The 20,963-nt window shown below is 48.8% G+C and overlaps 1 protein-coding gene across 1 annotated transcript in view; it reads right to left on the bottom strand.

The window, feature by feature from the left end:
• The window catches only part of PLEKHM1 (pleckstrin homology and RUN domain containing M1), a 29,603-nt gene extending 11,459 nt beyond the window's left edge, over nt 1-18,144 (bottom strand). The window contains exons 1-5 of the mRNA XM_035027487.1: nt 18,141-18,144; nt 16,982-17,949; nt 6,633-6,903; nt 2,826-3,746; nt 377-522 (exon numbers count right to left, since the gene is read on the bottom strand). Coding sequence (XP_034883378.1) covers nt 377-522; nt 2,826-3,746; nt 6,633-6,903; nt 16,982-17,949; nt 18,141-18,144 — 2,310 coding nt within the window. The remainder of the gene's footprint in view (nt 1-376; nt 523-2,825; nt 3,747-6,632; nt 6,904-16,981; nt 17,950-18,140) is intronic.
• Between the last annotated feature and the right edge of the window lie 2,819 nt (nt 18,145-20,963).

Here is a 20,963-nt window from a genome sequence, read left to right on the forward strand (position 1 = left end):
CTATCTATCTATCTATCTATCTATCTATCTATCTATCTATCTATCTATCAATCATCTATCTACCTACCTACCTATCTGCCTATCTACCTATCTGGTTGCTGGTGCCTTACACAGTTTAGTCTGTAGCCACGGAGAGCTGCAGAGAACCATCCTCAGACCTCCAGCTGAGGACCAAGGCAGGCACTGACAGAGCTCTGCCCAGGGACTATAGACCAGCATGATGTTTTTTTCTTGGTCAGCTCCGCCCCCATCATGGGGCCTGAACCAGTGACCCGGGCTTCCCTAGAGCCAAACTCCTCCATGCGAAGAAGGGCGACCATTCCTCTGTCACTCAGCAGCCCTGTGTGGCCACCGACAGGCTGGGCTCAAGGCTTACCGGGCGCTTGGTGAGGTCCCAGTTGTGGATGATCCTGGCCGGAATCACCGAGGCATCGTCTTGGTGGCAGATGTCACAGTAATAGAGGCCAGAGAAGGCACAAAGCTTGGGTCTTACAAACGAGAAGCCAATCTGTCGGGAGCAGCCTGGGGAGAAGGATAGCGGGAGAGTGAGCAGTGGTGAGGCCAGAGTCGGCAATCAATGCAGAAGTTACTAAGCAGAAGGACCTGCTCTTTAAGGAAGGGATAGATTAAAAAGGATGGAAAGATAAAACAACCCTCACTCATATGCACACCGCTGAGAAACAACCCCATTCATGAGTGTTTACAACAGAACCCTGTTAACAATTGTTGTTGTCATTTTACAGCTGAAGAAATCGGTGCAGAGAGAGCTGAGGAGACCTGCCCAGTCACAGGATGATGGCGTGGCACAGCAGGGCATTGGACTGGGGTTGGGTTGCTGCTAGAGCCCACATCCTCTTCTACCTAGCCGCCCGTTCAATGTTCCCACTGCTCACTCACCCATGCCAACCTCCTGTAGGTCTACCCCCTCCACTGGGGCCCAGAAATGGAAGCGACCAAGTCTGAGCCTCAATAAGCAGGGTAGGAGCTGGGGACCTGGGGCCGGCCACAGGGAGTGGGTGGGGAAGCCAGCCGGAGGCAGGGGCATCTGGACATCGCCTGGTGCCAGCTCAGAATCAGAGATGCCCGATACCTTGGGACAGCGGGACAGGGTCCCCCTCTGCGGGAGGTCCGTCCGCAGCGGCGGGCAGTGAGAAGTGGAGTGGGGTATGCCTAGGGCAAAGCAAAGGCCTGACTCAAATCCTGAGCACATGCCTGCCTCCCACGGGGTCAGGGGGAAAGGGTCCCTCTGGCCTTGGGACCAGAAGGACTGGCTCTTCTGCTTCCTAGCTGCCTCATCCTAACCTTCACTGAATTTCTGCAAGGTTCCGTCGCGGTGTCTGTAAAATTCAGCTGTTACTTGGCAGTGTCTGTAAAATTCAGCTGTTACTTGCTCTTCTGCGGGGTGATTACAAAGTTTAAACGAGAGGAGATTTTGAAAGTGCCCTGCACACTATGAATACAGCCAAATGTCAGCGGTGGGTATGAGCCTGGCCACAGAGCTGTGCTTGCGGCACGAAGGAAGCCCAAGCTCCCCAGATTCAGTCTCGGCCCACGGGCTGGCAGGTGACAGGTGCGGGGAGAGCTCCCCCGGCCAGCACTCACACCCACTGGGGGACCCTCACAGGCCTTGGGGGCTGGCCTCCTCCCTGAGCCCAACACCCACAGGCTGGAGGTGTAAAGCGTGAGTGTTGGCGATTGGCGGAGGGAGGGGGTGAGCAGGAACCTGAACATGCTTTCTGCAGGAAGAAAACCGCAGACCACTTCCTTCCGGATGCCCGAAGCGGACTTTCCCCTTTAGTCCCACAGGCTCCAGCCGACAGGACGGCCCTCAAGCCACTTGCAGCCAGGACTCCTGCTGTGACACTCTGCAGCAGGGCAAAGTTCTCTCAGTTCGCCTGGAGCACCCACAGGGATGGAAATGGGTGTCTGGATCGGGGAGAAGAGCTGACAATGGAATGTGAGCCGTGTAATATCTCACGGCCTTGAAAAGCAAGGGAGTGGAGAGGGCCTTTGGGGACCTGACTGGAACAAGGTTCTAGGACCGTCAAGGTCCTCATCTGGCTCCACCTTGGGATAGGTACTGTGAGGAATAAATGAAATAATCCACAAAAAGCAGCTGGCCCAGTGCCCCCCCGCAGAAGAATCAGATTTGATGACAGTAATGATAGAGCAGGGGTACTGACTTGGAATAATATCCATAATACATTCTTAAGTAGAAAAAACCCAAGTTGTAGAACAATATAGATAGCTGTGCTGTCTCAAATAGCGGCCACGAGCCACAGGTCAAGTTAAATTGAAAATTCAGTTCCCTCAGTCACACTAGCTCCATCTGGAGTACTTGGGAGCCACATGTGGCTTGGAGTTACCATACTGGACAGCAGAGATCTAGAACATTTTCATCATCAGAGAAAGTTCTATTGCACAGCCCTGAGCCGTACGAGCCCATTTTTGTAACTGAAAAAGACTGTGTGCACTTGCAAGAGCATGCAGAAATCTTTGGAAGGGTGCCATGCCCCTGCTCCAAAAGGATCCAACAATATGGTAATGTGATAATGGAGGGGGTGGAGAACAGAGCTCCCTGGATGGAACTCCCTGAGCAGAGCGCAGCACCTAGCAGAGCTGCCGCCCACAGGTGCCGACCCTCGGCAGGGGTGCTGGCCTCCGTGGGTGCTGGGGAGAAGCAGGGGCTACGTGCTGCCACATCGCAGGGGTGGTGCGGGGGCATGTGCGGAGAGCCAGGCAAGGGCAGAGAGCCTACATCCGGAACCCCACCGGAGGCAGAGGGAGGCGGGCATGCTGGGGGTGGTGGGACAGCGGGTGGGCACCTGCACAGAAGCAGCCCTGGGAGTCCAGGCCTTTCTCCGTGGGGATGGCCACCAGGTACTGCAGTAGGAAGCCGTTCTCCCGCGTGGCGAACTTCAGCACCTCCTGACAGTTTTCGTCCAGACTCCCGCCCAGGGTCACAGCCTCCTCGGCCATCTCCAAGTAGGACGCCAGGACCTTGCGCACCAGATCTCTCCACAGGGCAGCTTCCTCGGCACTCCCAGCCTGCAGCTTCAGGACGGCCTTGGCTGTGATGATTTTGAAGAAGGAGGGGCCCCCGAGGCTTGTGTCTGGCAGGATGTCTCGGATGGTCTCAATTCCATGGCTATCACTTAACATCTTCTCGTTGTTTCTCACTCGGAAGCATTTCAGAGATTCCAAGGAGAGGGAAAAAATATAGGGCATCCAGGTCCCATCCGTGTACAGGTACAGAAGGGATTCTTTAATAGCATCTGGCTCGGGAACTTGGGCAGAGGACCAGCAGAACTGTGTGCCCTGGAGGGTGTCAGGCTCGGGGAGCAGGTCTGGGTGGGAGGGGAGGCCACCCTGAGGGGCATCCGGAGGGTCGTCAGGCTGCTCGGGGTACTGGATGTTCACCCATTCATCCTCCTGCTGTGGCCGGCACTTCTGCAGGGCCTCCCGCACACGGTCCAGCCAGTCCTCAGCTTCATCCTGGGAGGAGGCCCTCAGGGCCAGCTTCCTGCCGGAGAAGACCAGCTCGAAGCGGCCATCACTATGCGCCGGCCCCACAGATTCACAGCGCAGTAGCGAGCAGGTCTCCACGCAGGTGCGCTCCTCGGTGTTCAGGTAGAGGCGGAACTCCAGAGGGGAGAGCTCGCAGAAGAGTTCCTTCCAAATGCCCATGGCCCCCCGCCGCTCCACGGTGCCCAGCTTCATGAGGCCCCGGAACGGGTTGGACAGTCCTGGGGGCAGAAAAAGGCACTTTAGATGGTGGGTCACCGCTCCACCTCCCGAGGCCCTGCGGCGGGTGTGGACACTGACTGCCACCAGAACAGTTTTTTTGTTTTTTTTTTAATTTTTATTTATTTATTTGACAGAGAGAGACACAGCGAGAGAGGGAACACAAGCAGGGGGAGAGGGAGAGGGAGAAGCAGACTCCCAGCTGAGCAGGGAGCCCGATGCGGGGCTCGATCCTAGGACTTTGGGATCATGACCTGAGCCGAAGGCCGACGCTTAACGACTGAGCCACCCAGGTGCCCCACCAGAACAGTTTTTGAGTGCCTTCATCCTATCCTCACCCTCTACTGTTGACCTTGTTCCTGAATTTTACTGAGCCAAAAAAAGCACTCAAAAGATAACCTCCACAGACTCCTCACTTTGGCATCAGTACCCACAATCTCACCTCCCCCTTGTCACCAGGGACAAGGCCAACTCCTCTGTTTGCACAGGGGACCCCCCGCGCCCCCCCCACCCTCCCCCGCCTACTCAAGGACAAGGACATCTCTCCAACAACCCTCCCTCTCCCGTGTCACTGCTTTCTCCCTTCCCTCCCGGATCATTCCTGCCAGCATACAAACAAGCTGTTATTTCTGCCATCTTTAAAAATAGCTTTCTTGATGGCACTCACATCTCTAATTACCACCCTGTTCCTCCGTCCCCCTTTACAGAGAACCCCCCGAGGAGGTGTCAAAACTGTCTCTAGCGCCCCGGCTTCCATTCCATCTTGAATCTGCTCCAGTCAGGCTTCTGTCCCCTCCTTCCCCTGGAAGGGAAGCCCCATGCCCTCCTTGTCACCAAATCCAAAGCCTAATCCTTGGTCCCCATCTGGCCTGACTCATCAGCATCACTGGATGCAGCTGAGCCCCCCTTCCCTCCCTCAGCTGCTGAGGTGCCACTCTGGGTCCTACTCCGCCTAACGGGCCACTCTTCTGTCCCCTGGGCTCACTCCTCCTTCTCTCCCTGACATCTCAACACGGGGGCACCCCAGAACTCAGTCCTGGGTCCTCTCCTCCAACGACACCCACCTCCTACCTGGTCTTGCCCACTTGCAGGGCTTTATGCCAACAAGGCCCTGGTTTTTATCTCTGGCCTAAACCCCGCCCTTGAATCTCAGATTCAGATCTCCACCTTGCTCCACGTATGTCTAATATCTAATAAGTACCTCAAAGTGGACATGCCTGAAAATGAATTGCTGACCCTCCCACTGCAAACTGGCTTCTCCCCCAACATTCCTCATCTCTGTAAATGCTACACTGTATCCTCCCAGTTGCTTGGGGTAAAAACCTTGGAGTTATCCTTGATTTCCGTTCTTCCACACGCCACATGCAGTGTTTCTGCAAATCCCGCTGGCGTATCCAGAACACCCCACTTCTCACCACCTCCACTGCTACTATGTGGGCTCAGTCAGCCGTCACCCCCAGCCTGGCTGATCTCTCTCCCTGAGGTCCTTCAACATATGAGCCAGGATGACTCCCCATTTAAAGGAAGTCAGATCACGTCCCTCTGCCCCAAACCCTGCAATGGCTGCCATCTCCCTCAGAATGAAAGCTAATGCCGCTTCTGTGGCCCTCGAGGCCCTCGCTCACTCTGCCCTCATCTCTAACCACGCCCTCCCCATCTCCTCAGTTTCCCGGACACGTGCCCAGGGCAGGGCCTTTGCATCTGTTCCCCTGCTTGAGACACGAAGGTCGCCCCGCGCCTGCCTGCCTGCCTCCCTCCCTCCACATCTCCTCAGAGGTCACCTTATTTGTGAGGGCTTCCTTGGCCATGTGAAATAGTACACTCCCCACCTTGGTACTCCCAAATTTACTGTTCTCCATAGCAATGATTACCACCGGCCCAGACTATATATTTACTTGTGAATCGTCTTATTTCCTGCCTAGGATATAAGTCTGTGAAGACAGAGACTTTGTTTTGCTTCCTGCTGTGTCCCCAGCACCTAGAACAGACTGGCACATCGCAGATAACTATCTGCTAAATGAGCGCCTGCCTAACTACCACACACTGCTCAGGGCTCCCTGTTTCGTAGGGGTCTGCCACCAACCTGGGGTCCAAAGGACATGCAGTTCTCTCTCTACCAGCCTGGACTAGCCTTGGAGATTTCAAACAATTGTACAGGGTCTTCCTACCCTTCAGGGAACCTGATGGCCTAGGCATGAAGCACACCTCTGGCATGGTTACAATCACCCCGTGGACCTAAAGAAAAACCTAAATGAAGCCAGCTTGGAGAGCAAAGCTCTACCCATACTCCCCAAGCCAGGAACCTGGCCAGAATTGTCTGCTGGCTCATTGCGGACACCAAACGAAGTGGGAAAGAGACACACACCTGGGCATACTTTTTTGTTTATGGGGATTGTAGATAAATTAGGTTATGGTTATTGACCACTTTCTAGAATTTCACAGGGCATGGAAATCGAGCTGGCCTCACTGTAAATAGCACAGAGAGGACACTAATCAGATAGCAGAGCTGATACATCCCACGAGTGCTGTTAAACAAACCATCTAAGGTAAAGGCCTTGGGAGGGGACACTGAAATGCCTTCGAGGGGCAGGGTTTGCTCTGGGCTCCAGGCAGAACCCAGGGTTTTGTATAATCATACGACTTCAGGGAAAAAGTTTCAATATTTCAATATATGAAACAGGCTTTTGAACATTATATTGTTGAGATTTTATGAGATAATATAGTACCTTTCCTGAAATGCTTTCCTGAATTACTCAGCAAGGGTGCTCCTTATTACACTGGGGGAAGAGGTGTTGTTTGGGAGAAGCCATGACCCGGAGGCCATCAGCACTGCGCTCTGGAAGGCACTGCCCTGCACAGCGAGGCCGCTGGAAGCCACAGCCACCTACCCATCTGCCGGCGGTGCACCACCCTGAAGTTCTTATGCTCCGGCACCGTGGCTGCCTGGCTTTTCCTGCCTCCTGGGGAAGGCACACAGGCTTTGTCTAAGGCCCCCGTGGAGAAGCTTTTTCTTGGTCCTTGAGAAAAATGCCGGAGGAGCCCGGGCCTCGATTCTGGTGTCCCTCTGGAAGGAGCCACGGAGCGTTCTGAGGGGCTCTCTGGGGGCGGCTCCTGGGTAGGCCGGTAGAAGTCATCCTCTGAGATCCAGCTCTTGCTTTTCTAGCGGGAAAGGAGTGAAGACAGGTTTGTTTCTTTCTTTTTTAAAGATTTTTTATTTCTTGTTATTTTTTAAAAGATTTTATTTATTTATTTGAGAGAGCTGGGGAGGAGGGACAGAGGGAGAGCGGGAAGCTGACTCTCCACTGAGCAGGGAGCCCGACACGGGGCTCGATCCCAGGACCCCGGGATCATGACCTGAGCTGAAGGCAGACGCCTAACCAACTGAGCCACCCAGGCACCTCCAGAGGTTGTTTTTGAAGCTTTTTATGGACATCTTTATTGAGACACAATTCACCTACCATTAAATTAACCCATTTCAAGTGTACAGTTTAATAGTTTGTGTGTTCACAGAGTTGTGCAACCCTCACCACAATCTAAGTTTAGAACGTTTTCATTACTCCAAAAAGAAAGCCCATGCCCATGATGAGCAGTCATTCCCCATTTCCCCTCAACTGCTCCGGTTCTAGGCAAGCAATAATCTACTTTCTGTTTCCATAGATTTGTCCACTCTGGACATTTCATATAAATGGAATCTTCTAACACATGGTCTTTGTGTCTGCCTTCTTCCCCTTAGCACCATGTTTTCAGGGTCTGTCCACGTTATAGCAGCTGTGAGTACTTCATTACTCTTCATTACTAAATGGTATCCCATAATGGTATCCATACCACACTGTCTGCTCACTAGCTGATGGGCATTAGGGCTGTTTCCCCCTTTTGGCAATTATGAATAATGCTGCTGTGAACATTCATGTCCAAAATTTTGTGTGGATGCTTGTTTTCCATTTCCTTGAGCACATATCTATGAGTGGAACGGATGGGTCATATGGTAACTATGTCTAACTTTCCGAGGAATTTCCAAACTGTTTTCCACACTGGCTGCACATTTTACATTCCCACCAGCCATGTATGAGGATTCCAATTTCTCCACATCCTCTCCACCATTTTTTGTTATCTGTTTGCTTATAGCCATCCCGATGGGTGTGAAGTACCATCTTGTGGTTTGGGTTTGCAATCTCCCCAATGTCTAATGACACAGCAACCTTTCTTGTGCTTCGTGGATATTGGTATATCTTCTTTGGAGAAATGTCTATTCAAATCCTTTGCCCATTCTTAAATTGGTTTGTCTTTTTGTTCCTGTGTTATAGGTTGAATTGTGTCCCCCACAGAGATATGTTAAAACCTTAACCCCCAGTATCTCAGAACCTGACCTTTGGAAGTAGGGTTGTTGCAGATGTAATTAGTTAAGATGAGGTCATGCTAGGGGAAGGTGACCCCTTCAATGTGATTGGTGTTCTTATAAGAGAAAAGACACACACGCACAGAGGAGAATCCCAAGTGAAGACAGACACAGAACGAGAAAGTCATGCGATGACAGAGACAGAGCTGGGAGTGACGGATCTTTGAGCCAAGGAACATCAAGGATTTCTGGCAACCCCAACCTGAGAGAAGGGTGCAGAACAGATTCTTTCTCAGGATCTCCAGAACGTTCCTGCCAACATCTGGATTTTGGACTTCTAGCTTCTAGAACTATCAGAGAACGCATTTCTATTGTTTTGAGTTATCGAGTTTATGGTACTTCATTACAAAGGCCTTAGGAAACATTCAAGTTGTAAGGGTTCTTTATATATTCTAGGATATATGGGATACTAGGCCCATACCATATACATGGTTTGCAAATAATTTCTTCAGTGCTGGGGGTTGTCTTTTCACTTTCTTGATGGTGCCTTTTGAGGCACAAAATTTTAAAATTTTGCTGAAGTCCAATGTATCTATTTTTTCTTTTGTCTCTGCTTTGGTGTTATATGTAAGACGCCACTGTCCTAGGTTATAAAGATTTGCTCCTATGTTTTCTGCTAAAAGCTTTATAGTTTTAGCTCTTACACTTAGGTCTACAATCTATTTTGAATTAATTTATGTGTATGGTGTGAGGAAGGGGTCCACTTTATTCTTTTGCATGTGCATATCCCGTTATCCCAGCACCGGTTGTTGAAGGACTGTAGAATTTTTCAGCCCTGCTTATAGGGTTTGAGATGAGGGAGGCATGGGTGAGCAGGACCCAGAGTCCTCACTGGCCACCTCTGCTGGGACTCCTCACTTCTGAGCAGGCCCCTGAGGCCCCAGGCAGCCAGACCCTGCCCCTTCCCTTCTGTTACTGTCTGAGCCTGAAGTTGCTCGCTGGCTGGTGGAAGTGGGTTGGGTCTGGGGTCAGGGGATTGTGGGAATGGATTTTAGCTTCTTCTTTTCTTCTTTTTTTTTTCCCCCCACTATTTCAAGCGCTCCCTGCCTTTCTGTGCCTAAGCATGAATGAGCAGAGGCAAGAAGCTGGTTGGACTGCCCTAAGTGACTGTCTATACAGAGGAAATGACTCACACAAGGGGTTAGCCCAGCCCAGCTATTTTGTTAAGTGTCACCAACCTCACCCTGAAGTTGCTATTTCCAACCCCTAACTCAGACTGCCCTCCCTGCTCCCAGAGACAAGGAAGGGGAGCAGGGCTGGGACTGCCCTCGAAGGATTGGTTTGGATGGTTTAATCTATTCAGATGCTAGATGGCTCCTTAAGCCAAGAGTAGAGAGCTCTGAGTCAGGAGTGTGGGGGCCTCACAATGCTGGGCCTCCAGGGCTTCCTCCAAAAACCCTAAGAATTAGCAGGTGCTTCCTCCTGCCAATGACAGGACACTGTGTCAATGAGAGTGGTTGCTTGAGGACTACCTATAACACAGGATTCTGAACAAAGCCTGCCTAGGCCATAGAGACCCAGGGGAGCTCCCTGAGGAAAATGGACAGGAGGAGCCTCACAGAGCCTGGTGGACATACCTGGGAAGTCCTGTGGCCTCCCAGCCCCAGCTAATGGCTCCAATGGGAGAGACCACTATTCCTTAAGTCTCAGCTCAGGGGTCATCCATCACCTCCTCCTGGAAGCTTTCCTTACTATTCCCCAGTCTGCACTCCTCCCACCTCCTGGCAGGGTCAGGGACTCCTCGGGGCCCCCATGGCATTCTTTGCTTACCCCCAGCCTAGTACCTATAAGGTTGTTTGCAATTTTTCATTTTGCTTTATGCCTGGCACAGAGTTATAACAGATGAGGGAATAAATCTTGATTATCCAAACATCTTTAGTATGAAATAAGAAGGGTGGAGTGAGGGGACTGGAAGGAAGGGGACAAATGTGAATTGTGAGGTGATGTATGTTCACTGGTGAGGGCTTCTCTCTCCGAAAGGCAAGGGAGACTACTAGGAAATGTTCAGACACGGGCCAGCGGCCAAGGTCAGCCACCAGGAAATGATACTCCAGGGAAAATCTTTTGTTCTCTTAGGTAATAAAGAAAAAACAGTGGGAACATTGGGTCCTTGGAGCCTTTGCACACAGGCCTGGAGGTAGCTCTCTGCAGCTGTGCCCCAGCCAGCACCCGCTACCATGAAGTGGGGGGGGGGGTAGCGCACCACTGTTGTCCTTCTCCCTCCCCTTTCCTACCACCTTCCTACCTTCTGCTCACCCAGGCCCCACATCTGGCCAGTTCCCTGCCCCTTTAACCGTGGGGGAAACCACCACCGACCAAGGGTCTAAGCCAGAGCAGCGCCTGCCACTAGGGACCCAAAACAGAGGAATACCACTGGAGTTAGTAAAGGTACAGGATGCTGTAAACAACAGCTAAGTCTCAGAGGGGAGTCTGGTTGAGGAGAGAGATACTAGGTGTCTGGACTGTTTTCAGAAAAAGTGCTTTTTGTCCAGTCTATCCTCATTACACCAGGCAAAGAGATTTTGCCTGTACTCCTGTCTGGGGGAGGGGACCACATGCTATAGGCGGTGATGAGGGAACCACATGAGGGAAGTGATTGGGATGAAGTTTTAGAATTCAGACTGTCCTCTGGAGTCACACTGAGAAATCAATTCACAACCCCCCAGACTCCACAAATAAAAGTCCCCTTAGCTCCCCCACTCCCTGCTCCTTTCCTTCCCAGCACCTGTCACCAGCATAATTATGATGTGGGTAATGACTTGTCTAATCCGGTGTCTGTCCCCAGGGAGCAGGGCCCGTGTCCGTCCTGTTCCATCACTGTACCAAGCATGGTGCTTGGCCCAGAGCAGGGCCTTTGTGTTGAGTGAATTTAAAATAATGTGTTTTGTTTTTTTTTAAAGAAAGACTGAATGGCTCTCATGGTTATACAACTTGACAGTGACCCCCCTCTACTCCCCGCACTGTCCACCCCACGCCGCCCAAGTGTCAAATAAAGAGCAGTGACTAAGTGCCAGAAGCACAGAAAGATGAGAACTACAGAGGTGACACACAGGGCAGGGTGCTACCCTGTCCAAAGGCTGGGGGTCCCCTGGGCCAGTGTGAGCCGGCGGGCTGCACAGCGGGGCCCAGAGGTTGTCTACCGAGTTCAGGGATGAGTGGGTCCTGTGACTCTCAGCAGCCTGACTCCCCTGAGGCCTGCAGGGAGGCGGAGCCTGCCCTGGTCAGACCAACCTGCCCACCCCATGCACTTGATGGTATACTTCTCAATGTAAACTTACGAGTCAGCATCTCGAGAGTCTCTGAGAGTTCGAGAACTATTAATTATGCCTATACTCTCCCAGGTACAGTGCTCAGAGCTGACATTACAGAAGGGAGCAGACACGTTCTTTCGTATCATGGAGCTGATATGCGAGTCCAGAGGCAGAAAATAAACAAGTAGACAGATCGAGAGACAATATGATTTCACACAGTGATGAGTGTTATAAACAAAGTAAAGCAGGCAAATGGGAAACAGAGTCTCTGGGGATGGTGCTTTTGAGACAAGGTGCTCAGGAAAGGCAGAGACAAAGGCGAGGAAAGGGAGCAAGCTGGGAAAGGGTCCCGGCAGATGGAACAGCAAATGGACAAGCCTGGGGCTGGAAGGAGCTTGTTTTGTCAGGAGCTGCAAGGAGGCCCGAGGGTCAACACTCGGTAAGCAGAGGAGGAGCTTGGGTGACAAGCTGCCCTGTCCCATCAGCTCTGGGACCCTGGCAAGACAGGATGTCTGAGCCAACACAAGAGAAGTCACATCCTGGACAGGAGTGAACTCAATTTGGTCAGTGCCACTCTGTGGAGCCCTGCTGGGGCACACAGCCACAAACCCTCGGGACAGCCCTCTGCTGCCAGCTCAAGCCAGGGGCTGTGGAGCCTTTCTTCTTCACCCTTCAGAGCGTGGTGACAGTTTTCTGCTCATAACCTTCAGGGTCCTGTGACATTCTGGGCCCTGAAGTAATCTTCAGGATAGTAAAAATGGAGAGTGTGACCCTCACTTATACAGTGACATGATTTAAATAGTCATAGTCAGTAAGTGGTGCTAGTCCATCAGATATCCCTATGGAAAAACATGACTTTTGACTCCTACCTCACACCATACACAAAAATTAATCCCAGAGGGATCATAAACCTGACTGCAAAAGGTAGAACAGTAAAGCTTCTAGATGAAAATACAGGGGTTTTCACAGCCTCACAGTTTTGGGTAGACAAAGAGTTCAAAAATAGACACAAAACATATTAACCACAGAGAGATCGATAAATTGAGTATCATTAAAACCAAGAACATCGAGGGCACCTGGGTGGCTCAGTTGGTTAAGCAACTGCCTTCAGCTCAGGTCATGATCCTGGAGTCCCAGGATCGAGCCCCACATCAGGCTCCCTGCTCAGCAGGGGGTCTGCTTCTCCCTCTGACGCTCTCCCCTCTCATGCTCTCTCTCACTCTCTCTCTCAAATAAAAAATAAAATCTTTAAAAAAAAAAACAAAAAAACCCCAAGAACATCTGTTCCATAAAAGATACCATTGAGAGATTTAAAAAGCAAGCCATAGACTCAAAGAAGACATCTGCTATACATACATATGCTATATATTTTTTCTGCCATAAAAGACCTATCCATAATATATAAAGAGCCCCTACAAATAAATAAGGAAAATACACACAACTCAATTTAAGAACGAAACAATGACTTAAACACTTCCAAAAAAGGACTGGCCAGTAAGGAAATGAAAACGTATCAAAATCTTTGGTCATCAGGGAAATAAATGCAAATTAAAACCACTGTGAGGGGCACCTGGGTGGTGCAGTGGTTAAGCACCCAACTCGGTTTTGGCTCAGGTCGTGATCTCAGGGTCCCGGGATCAAGCCCCGCATCTGGCTCTGTGCTCAGCAAGGCGTCTGCTTCAGACTCTCTCCCTCCCCCTCTGCTCCCCCAAACCTGCTCGCACGTGTGCATGTGCTCTCTCTCAAACAAAATCTTAAGAACAAAACAAAACAAAAAAAACCCCAACCAAGGTGAGACACCACTACACACCTTTTAAAGTGGCTAGTACAAAGACTGATGACACCCCTGGCTAGGATAAAGAGCAATGAAAATGCTCACGTATTGCTAGTGTGAGTACAAGTCAGTACAAGCACTGTTAGACAATGCTTGGCAGTATCTACTAAAGGTAAACACACCCCTACCCAGTGACCTGGCATTCCATTCCTAGATATATACCCACAGAAATGAGTACAGAGGTTCACTGAAAGGCAAGTGCGAGAATGTTCACAGCAGCTCTCGTCCTAATAGCCAAAACCTGGAAACAACCCAAATGTCTGTTAGCAGGAGAATGGATAGATGCATTGGGATATATTCTTGCAATGGAATACTACAGAACAATGGAAAAGAACAAACTATAACCTCATGCTAAACGCACAGGTGAATCTCACAGACAAACGCCAGGTGAAAGAAGCAGGAGTACATATTGTACGATTCCATTTATATGAATGAAGTTCAACAACAGGAAAAATGAACCCATGGTGCTAGAAGTCAGAATGGAGCCTTCCTTTGGAGGGGAACAATGGGAGAAGGCATGAGAGCCTTCTGGTGGGCGGGAAAGGGTCTATATTTTATTTATTATTTTTTTAAATGTGTGGTTTTTTATTTATTTTTTTAAGATTTTCTTTATTTGAGAGAGAGAGAGAGAGCATGAGCATAAGCAGGGGGAGTGGCAGGCAGAGGGAGAGGGAGAAGCAGGCTCCCCAGTGGGAGTGGGGCTCGATCCCAGGGCCCAAGGGCCTTCTAAAGGGGGAAATTATGGTGTTTTTAACAAATGGTGCTGGTACAACCGGCTAGCCATACACAAAAGAATCAAGTTGGACCCCATCCTTATACCATGTACAAAAACCAACTCAAAATGGATCCTAGATCTAAATAGAAGAGCTGAAACTATAAAATTTTCAGAAGAACACATAAGAGTAAATCTCTGTGATCTTGAATTAGGAAATGGGTATAGATATGACACCAAAAGCCCAAATGAAGAAAGAAAAAAACCAGATAAATTGGATGATATCAAAACTAAAAACATTCATGCTGTAAGTGATACCACCAAGAAAGTGAAAAGACAACTCACAGGATGGGAGAAAATAGTTGCTAATTATGTATCTAATGAGGGTATAGAATCCAGAATATATAAAGAACTATTATGACTCAAGAATAAAAAGACAGGGGCACCTGGGTGGCTCAGATGGTTAAGCGTCTGCCTTCGGCTCAGGTCATGATCCCAGGGTCCTGGGATCAAGTCCCACATCGGGCTCCCTGATCCTTGGGAGCCTGCTTCTCCCTCTGCCTCTCTCTCTCTCTCTCTGTCTCTCATGAATAAATAAATAAAATCTTTAAAAAAAAAAAAAAAGAATAAAAAGACAAAAAATCCAATTTAAAAATGGGCCAAGGTTTTGAATAGACATTTCTCCAAAGCAGATATACAAATGGCCAAAAGGCACATAGAAAGATGATACTTGATATCATCAGTCATTAAAGAAAAATAAATCAAGGGGCGCCTGGGTGGCTCAGTCGTTAAGCGTCTGCCTTCGGCTCAGGTCATGATCCCAGGGTCCTGGGATCGAGCCCCGCATCGGGCTCCCTGCTCGGCTGGAAGCCTGCTTCTCCCTCCCCAACTCCCCCTGCTTGTGTTGCTGCTCTCGCTGTGTCTCTCTCTGTCAAATAAATAAATAAAATCTTAAAAAAAAACAAAAACAAAAACAAATCAAAACCATAATGAGATACTACTCCTCACCCCGTAGGATAGCTATAATAACAATTTTTACAGAGACAATAGGATCTGTTGGTGAGGATGTAGAAGAATACACTGCTGGTGGGAATATAAAATGGGGCAGCTGCTTTGGAAAACAGTTTGGCAGTTCCTCAAAAGGCTAAATATAGAATTACCACGTGACCCAGAAATTCTACTGCTAGGTATGCACCCAAGACAATTAAAAATATATATCCACACAAAAACTTGCACATGAATGTTCACTGCAGTATTATTTGTAATAGCCAAAATATGGGGCAAAAACCAAACGTCTATCACCTGATGGAGGACAAAATAAAATGTAATGTGTTCATACAGTGGAATCTACAATGAATTATTACTCATTGAAGTATAGGTCAGGCTACAACAGGGATGAATCCTGAAAACAATATGTTAACTGGAAGAAGTCAGTCACAAAAGATTATGTATTACATGATTCCATTTACATGAAATGTCCAGAATAGCAAATCTATAGACAAAGAAGATTAGCTGTTGCCAGGGGATGAGAGAAGTGAGGCCGGTGGGGAGGAGAGGCGGATGGGGAGTCACTGCTAATGGCAAGGAGTTTCTTTGATGGGGGATGAAAATGTTTTCAAATCAGATTGTAGTGATAGTTGCACAGCCTTGCGAATGTATGAAAAAAGCTGAATTATACATTTTGATTAGGTGAATTATATGGTGTATGAGTTATAGCTCAGAAAAGCTGTTAAAAACAAGGGTGTGTGTGGGCGCCTGGGTGGCTCAGTTGGTTGAGCGACTGCCTTCGGCTCAGGTCATGATCCTGGAGTCCCGGGATCGAGTCCCGCATCGGGCTCCCTGCTTGGCAGGGAGCCTGCTTCTACCTCTGACCCTCCCCCCTCTCATGTGCTCTCTCTCTCTCATTCTCTCTGTCTCAAATAAATAAATAAAAAAAATCTTAAAAAAAAAAACAAACAAAAAAAACAAGGGTGTGTGCGTGCATTTGTCTCCTAGTCTATTTCATGGCCTAGGCCCCATCCTGAGTTATAAGATCTGGAAGCTACAGGCCAGTTAAGAGATGTGCATGGATGGAGCTGAAAAAGCAAGACCATCTCCCAGCATGAACCCCAGATAGCAGCTGGGATAAACTCGGGGCTTTGTGTGTTCACGTGCACATTGGCATACAACTTCCGATCCTGGCTGTTCACGACACAAGAACAAATGTGAAATGGCAAAAGAGCTTGGGTTCACAGCTTTGATGATAGTTCTCAAGCCTCTGACCCATGGCTCTGTCCAGAAGATTCCCAGGGCTGGCTTCCCGCGGGTTGTCAACAAAGTAGACTGGCTTATCCTAGAGCAGCACTGCCTAACAGAAATAGAATTCCAGTCACGTGTGTCATTTTAAATATTCTACTAGCCACATTTTTAAAATGTAAAAAGAAACAGGTGAAATTAATTTTGATAATACATTTAACTCAACATATCAAAAATATTTTCATTTTAACATGTAATCAATACAAATTTATTGAGACATTTCACATTCTTTTTTTCATACTAAGACTTCAAAATCCAGGGTTTATTTTGTACAGCTTATCTTGGTTTGGACTGGCTACACTTTAAGTGCTCGTTCAGCAGCCACGTGTGTGGCTTGTGGCTGCCATACTGGACAGCACAATTCTAAGTCTGGTTCATGTTGCAAGATGAGTATTCTCAAAGCCTGGTATTTTAGAAAATATGAATTTAAAAATAACAAGCGTGAAGGAAGAAACCAAGTCTCAGTGAGGTGAAGTGCCTGGCCTGAGGCCTTACGCTGGTTAAGAGGCAGTGGTTAAGGACAGAATCCATGGTCAGATGAAAATTATCTTCTCCATGGGGTCAATGTGAGATGACAAGAGACACCCATGGGAAGGGACTGGCACAGTGTCTGGCTCATATCCGCCAAGAGACATGAGGGGTTAGCGGGGAGAAGGCAGAGACCACTCCGGGTCATGAGCTGGAGATACCCTGCACCAGCTCTGAGACATTTCCCCAAGCCCGCCCCCTGAAAAGCTTGTACCACTCACCGGACTGGTGGGTGAGGACACCCGAAGGCTCCACGCAGCTCCGTCATCCTCCGGGGGCTTCTGCTGGCCACTCCCCTGGGCCATCGCTCTGGCCACCTCTCTCACGGGACTGGCAGGCTGCTGGCCTGAAGCGCTTCCCGAAGGGACAGCTTGGGCAATGCCCGACTGCTGCAAGCCCAGGGCGCCAGGTGCCTGGGCAGGCGGCTCCTGCTTGCGGTGCCCGTCTTGAGTGGCAGGGGATGCCTGGGCCAGGAGGGGCTCTGCGGGCACATCACACGGGATGCTGGCCTCTGGGCCGGGGAAGGAGAGTGAGGCCCGCCCTGTGGGAATCTCCGCTTCTCCGCTGAGTCCGCTCAGTCCGCTGGTTGGCACAGAGTTTACCTGGGCTTTGCTGAATTCCGACAACACCCTAGAAGTTTTTAAACAAAGAAACCTGTGTGACAGGTTGTCAGTGAGAATGCCCAAGGCTACTGGGGCAGTGATAAGAAAACAAGCAAGGCCCTCATCATCCGTTGCTCCTTGCTTCCACACAGCCCTCCTGTGACACACCTCACGAAACTTCTCCCCTGCTGGGACTTCGGCAGAGTGGGTGGCCAAGTGAGCCGGGGTGCCAGGATCTCCAGGGAAAAAGCTCACAGAGCTGAGGAAAGGACTGATGTGAATGGAAACTGGCTGCCCTTTGCTTTTGCTTTCTGAACAGGCTACTGAGGGCCTGGAGAGCTTGCTCAGCCACGCCAACAGCTGTGTGAGCAACCATCTCCCCAAGCTGTTGTGGCAGAGCCCCAGGGAACAGCGTCTCAGAGCAGGGCTCCCCAACAGCACAAGCAGCTGAGGCACCAAGAACCCACTCCCCGGGATGTGGACTTTGGGGATGCAAGGACCCACTCTGTTCCTGGAACAGTAAGTGGACAGCAGGGTCGGGGTGAGGTGCGAGGCCTGGTCCGCCTCAGAGCCGGACTGCGGGCGGACTCAGAGAAGCCCGCCGTTCCCAAGAACTGCCGCGGGATCAGCGTACACAAGGTGCGTGAGCGTGTGCGCAAGTATGCATGGGGTGTGCACCTGCTCACGCCTCCAGTGGGACTGGCTCTTCCTGCCCCTCAGGGGTGCACAGGGAATGCAGGGAGCCAGTGTTACTGCCTTTGTGTGCGTGTACACGCACGCATGCGGGCGTGGACACACCCCCCCGGGCCATCTAAAACATGCAATGGCTATAGCAGCTGCTCCCCCTTCTCCTGCGGCTTCTGAGAATCCAAGTTCTGTTTCTGAAGTAAACCTATTTGCTGTCTCCTCCTCTCCTTACGAACCCAGTAGAGTAAGTCATGGGCAAATGCAGGTTCCTATGGCAACAAAGCTAGCTGGGCCCAAGAGACTGCACGTATCTGCCCTAATAGCTTAGACTGGGTCAGAAGATATGTCAAACTCCCCTTAATGTTGGCTTATGGAAATGAGGATTTTAGAACACGGGTTTTTACCTTAACGTCTTCTGGCTGAGCCCTGCTCTTATTTACAATGTCAAAACCCCAAACAACATTTCAAGACATGCTAGCTAGTCAAGCACTGGTGACCAACCCATGCATTTATGGGCAACTGATTTTCAACCCAAGACATTTCAGTGGGTGAAGAATAGTCTTTTCAACAAATGGTGCTGGGATAAGTGAATAGGCCCATGGAAAAGAATGAAGTTGGGCTCCTATCTCACACGATATAAAAAATGAACTCAAAATGGATCAAAGACCTAAAGGTTAAGAGCTAAAACTATAAAACTCTTAGAAGGAAGTAGGTATAAATCTTTGGATCAGGCAATGTTTTCTTATATGACATTCAATGGATAAGCATCCAATAAAAAACAGGTAAGTTGGACTTCATCAAAACTAAAAGCTTTTGTGCTTCAAAAGGATACTATCAGGAAAGTAAAAAGACCACCCACAGAACAGGAAAAAAAATCTGCATATCTTATATGCAAGTATTATCATATATCTGATAAAGGTCTAGTATCCAGAATATACAGAGCTCTTAACAATTCAATAGTACTAGAACAAATAATCCAATTGAGAAATGGGCAAAGGAGGGGCGCCTGGGTGGCTCAGTCAGTTAAGCGTCTGCCTTCAGCTCACGTCATGATCCCGGGGTCCTGGGATTGAGTTCCCTCACTGGGCTCCCTGCTCAGCAGGGAGTCTGCTTCTGCCCCTCCCTCTGCCTCCTCCCACCTCCCTACTCTCTTGTGCTCTTGCTCTCTCTTCAAATAAATAAATAAAAAATATATTTTTTTATTTGAAAAAGAAAAATGGGCAAAGGATTTGCAGAGACATTTTTCTAAAGGTATACAAATGGAGAGCAAGTATATGAAAAGATGCTCAATATCATTAGATAGTATTGAAATAAAAATCGAAGCCATAAGACACTACTTTATGCTCACCAGGATGCCTATAATAAAAAAAGACAGAGAACAACAAGTGTTGGCAAAGAGGTAGAGGAAATGGAACTCTTACACACTGCTGGTGGGAATGTGAAATGGTGTAGCTTCTGTGGAGAACAGTTTGGTAGTTCCTCAAAAAGTTAAATATAGAGTTACCATATGACTCAGCAATTCAACTCATGGATATATACCCAAGAGAATTAAAAGACAATGTCCACAGAAAAGTCATACATGAATGTTCACAGCAATATTATTCATAATAGCCAAAAAGTAGGAATAAAACAAATGTCCACTAACTGATGAACAGATAAATAAATTGTATATCCACACAATGGAATATTATTCAGTCACGACCCATGCTGTAACATGGACGAACCTTGAAAACATACTAAGTGAAGGAAGGTGGTCACAAAAAGCCACATATGGTATGATTCCATTTATATTCAAGTCCAGAATAGGTAAATCCATAGCTAACAGGTAAGGGGTTTCCTTCCAGGGTGATGAAAGTATTCTTCAATTATATCACAATGATGTTGCACAACCTTGTGAATATAGTAAAACCCACTGAATTGGACACTTTAAAATGGTGACTTTTATGGTAGGTGAATCATATCTAAGGCATATGGTAACAAGGAGGTGACCTATCAGAAGAAGGTGTAAATGTGTTGGTGGAATAGTTATGGGGGGAGGCAGGGGGCTGCTGGTTTTTGCTCTAGGCCTCACTCTGAAAACAGACCAATGAGAATCCAAAAGTACAGCTTGCAGCGAGCAGACACTGAGGCTCATGGGTTCTGGACACAAAGGGGTAGTTTCCACAGGCAGAGAAGGAAGGGACATTTGCTAACCAATTGCTTGTATCCAAACCATTGTGACAGAATGTGGCCACTTTCTGAGATGAGCTAGGGAGGCAGATTTTTGACAGATGGCCCCTGTGAGGTCCCAGCTCCACGTGGAGTCCTGAGAGGTGGGGTGGCAACCCAATTAAGAGTAGGGCTCCAGCGTCCTGCCTTTGGTTGGCACACTGCCAGGCCCCACAATAGGTTCCTAAAGTTCACAGACTTCATTCCCTTCCCTGTAAAACATGCATGGTAACAGCACCCACCTGTTAGGACTGTGTTAAAGGCTATGTGAGATAACATAGGTAAAATGCTTGCTAGTGTGTCTAGCACAAAACAAGTACTCAATAAACTTTAACCTCAATTTGTTACCATGCCTGTTCTTACCATCACTGGTAAGACTGCTTAGCCTCCATGGACCCGAATATAAAAATGTAAGGAAAGGAGAATTATATTCACTAGCATTACCAAAACAGTTATCAATTATCAATGAATCCTAATCTGTAAGACAAATTTTAATGACAGAGTAGACTGGGTGTTGGAATAAAGAAATGCCACCCAACAGCAAGAAGCCTGTGTGATAAAACAGAGCTTCTGCCAAATCAACGCCAAGGTCAAGGTGAAATACAGTTCACAGAGCCTCACCAGAATCAGTGCTGGCCGTCAGGACCCAAAGAGGGTAAGGTAAGAGAGACATATACATCAAGTGCAGAAAAGTGCTAGAGATTTT

The sequence above is a fragment of the Mirounga leonina genome, unplaced genomic scaffold (genome assembly GCF_011800145.1).
Source record: "Mirounga leonina isolate KUSES-001 unplaced genomic scaffold, KU_Mleo_1.0 Mir_200, whole genome shotgun sequence".
In the NCBI taxonomy this organism is placed as follows: domain Eukaryota; kingdom Metazoa; phylum Chordata; class Mammalia; order Carnivora; family Phocidae; genus Mirounga; species Mirounga leonina.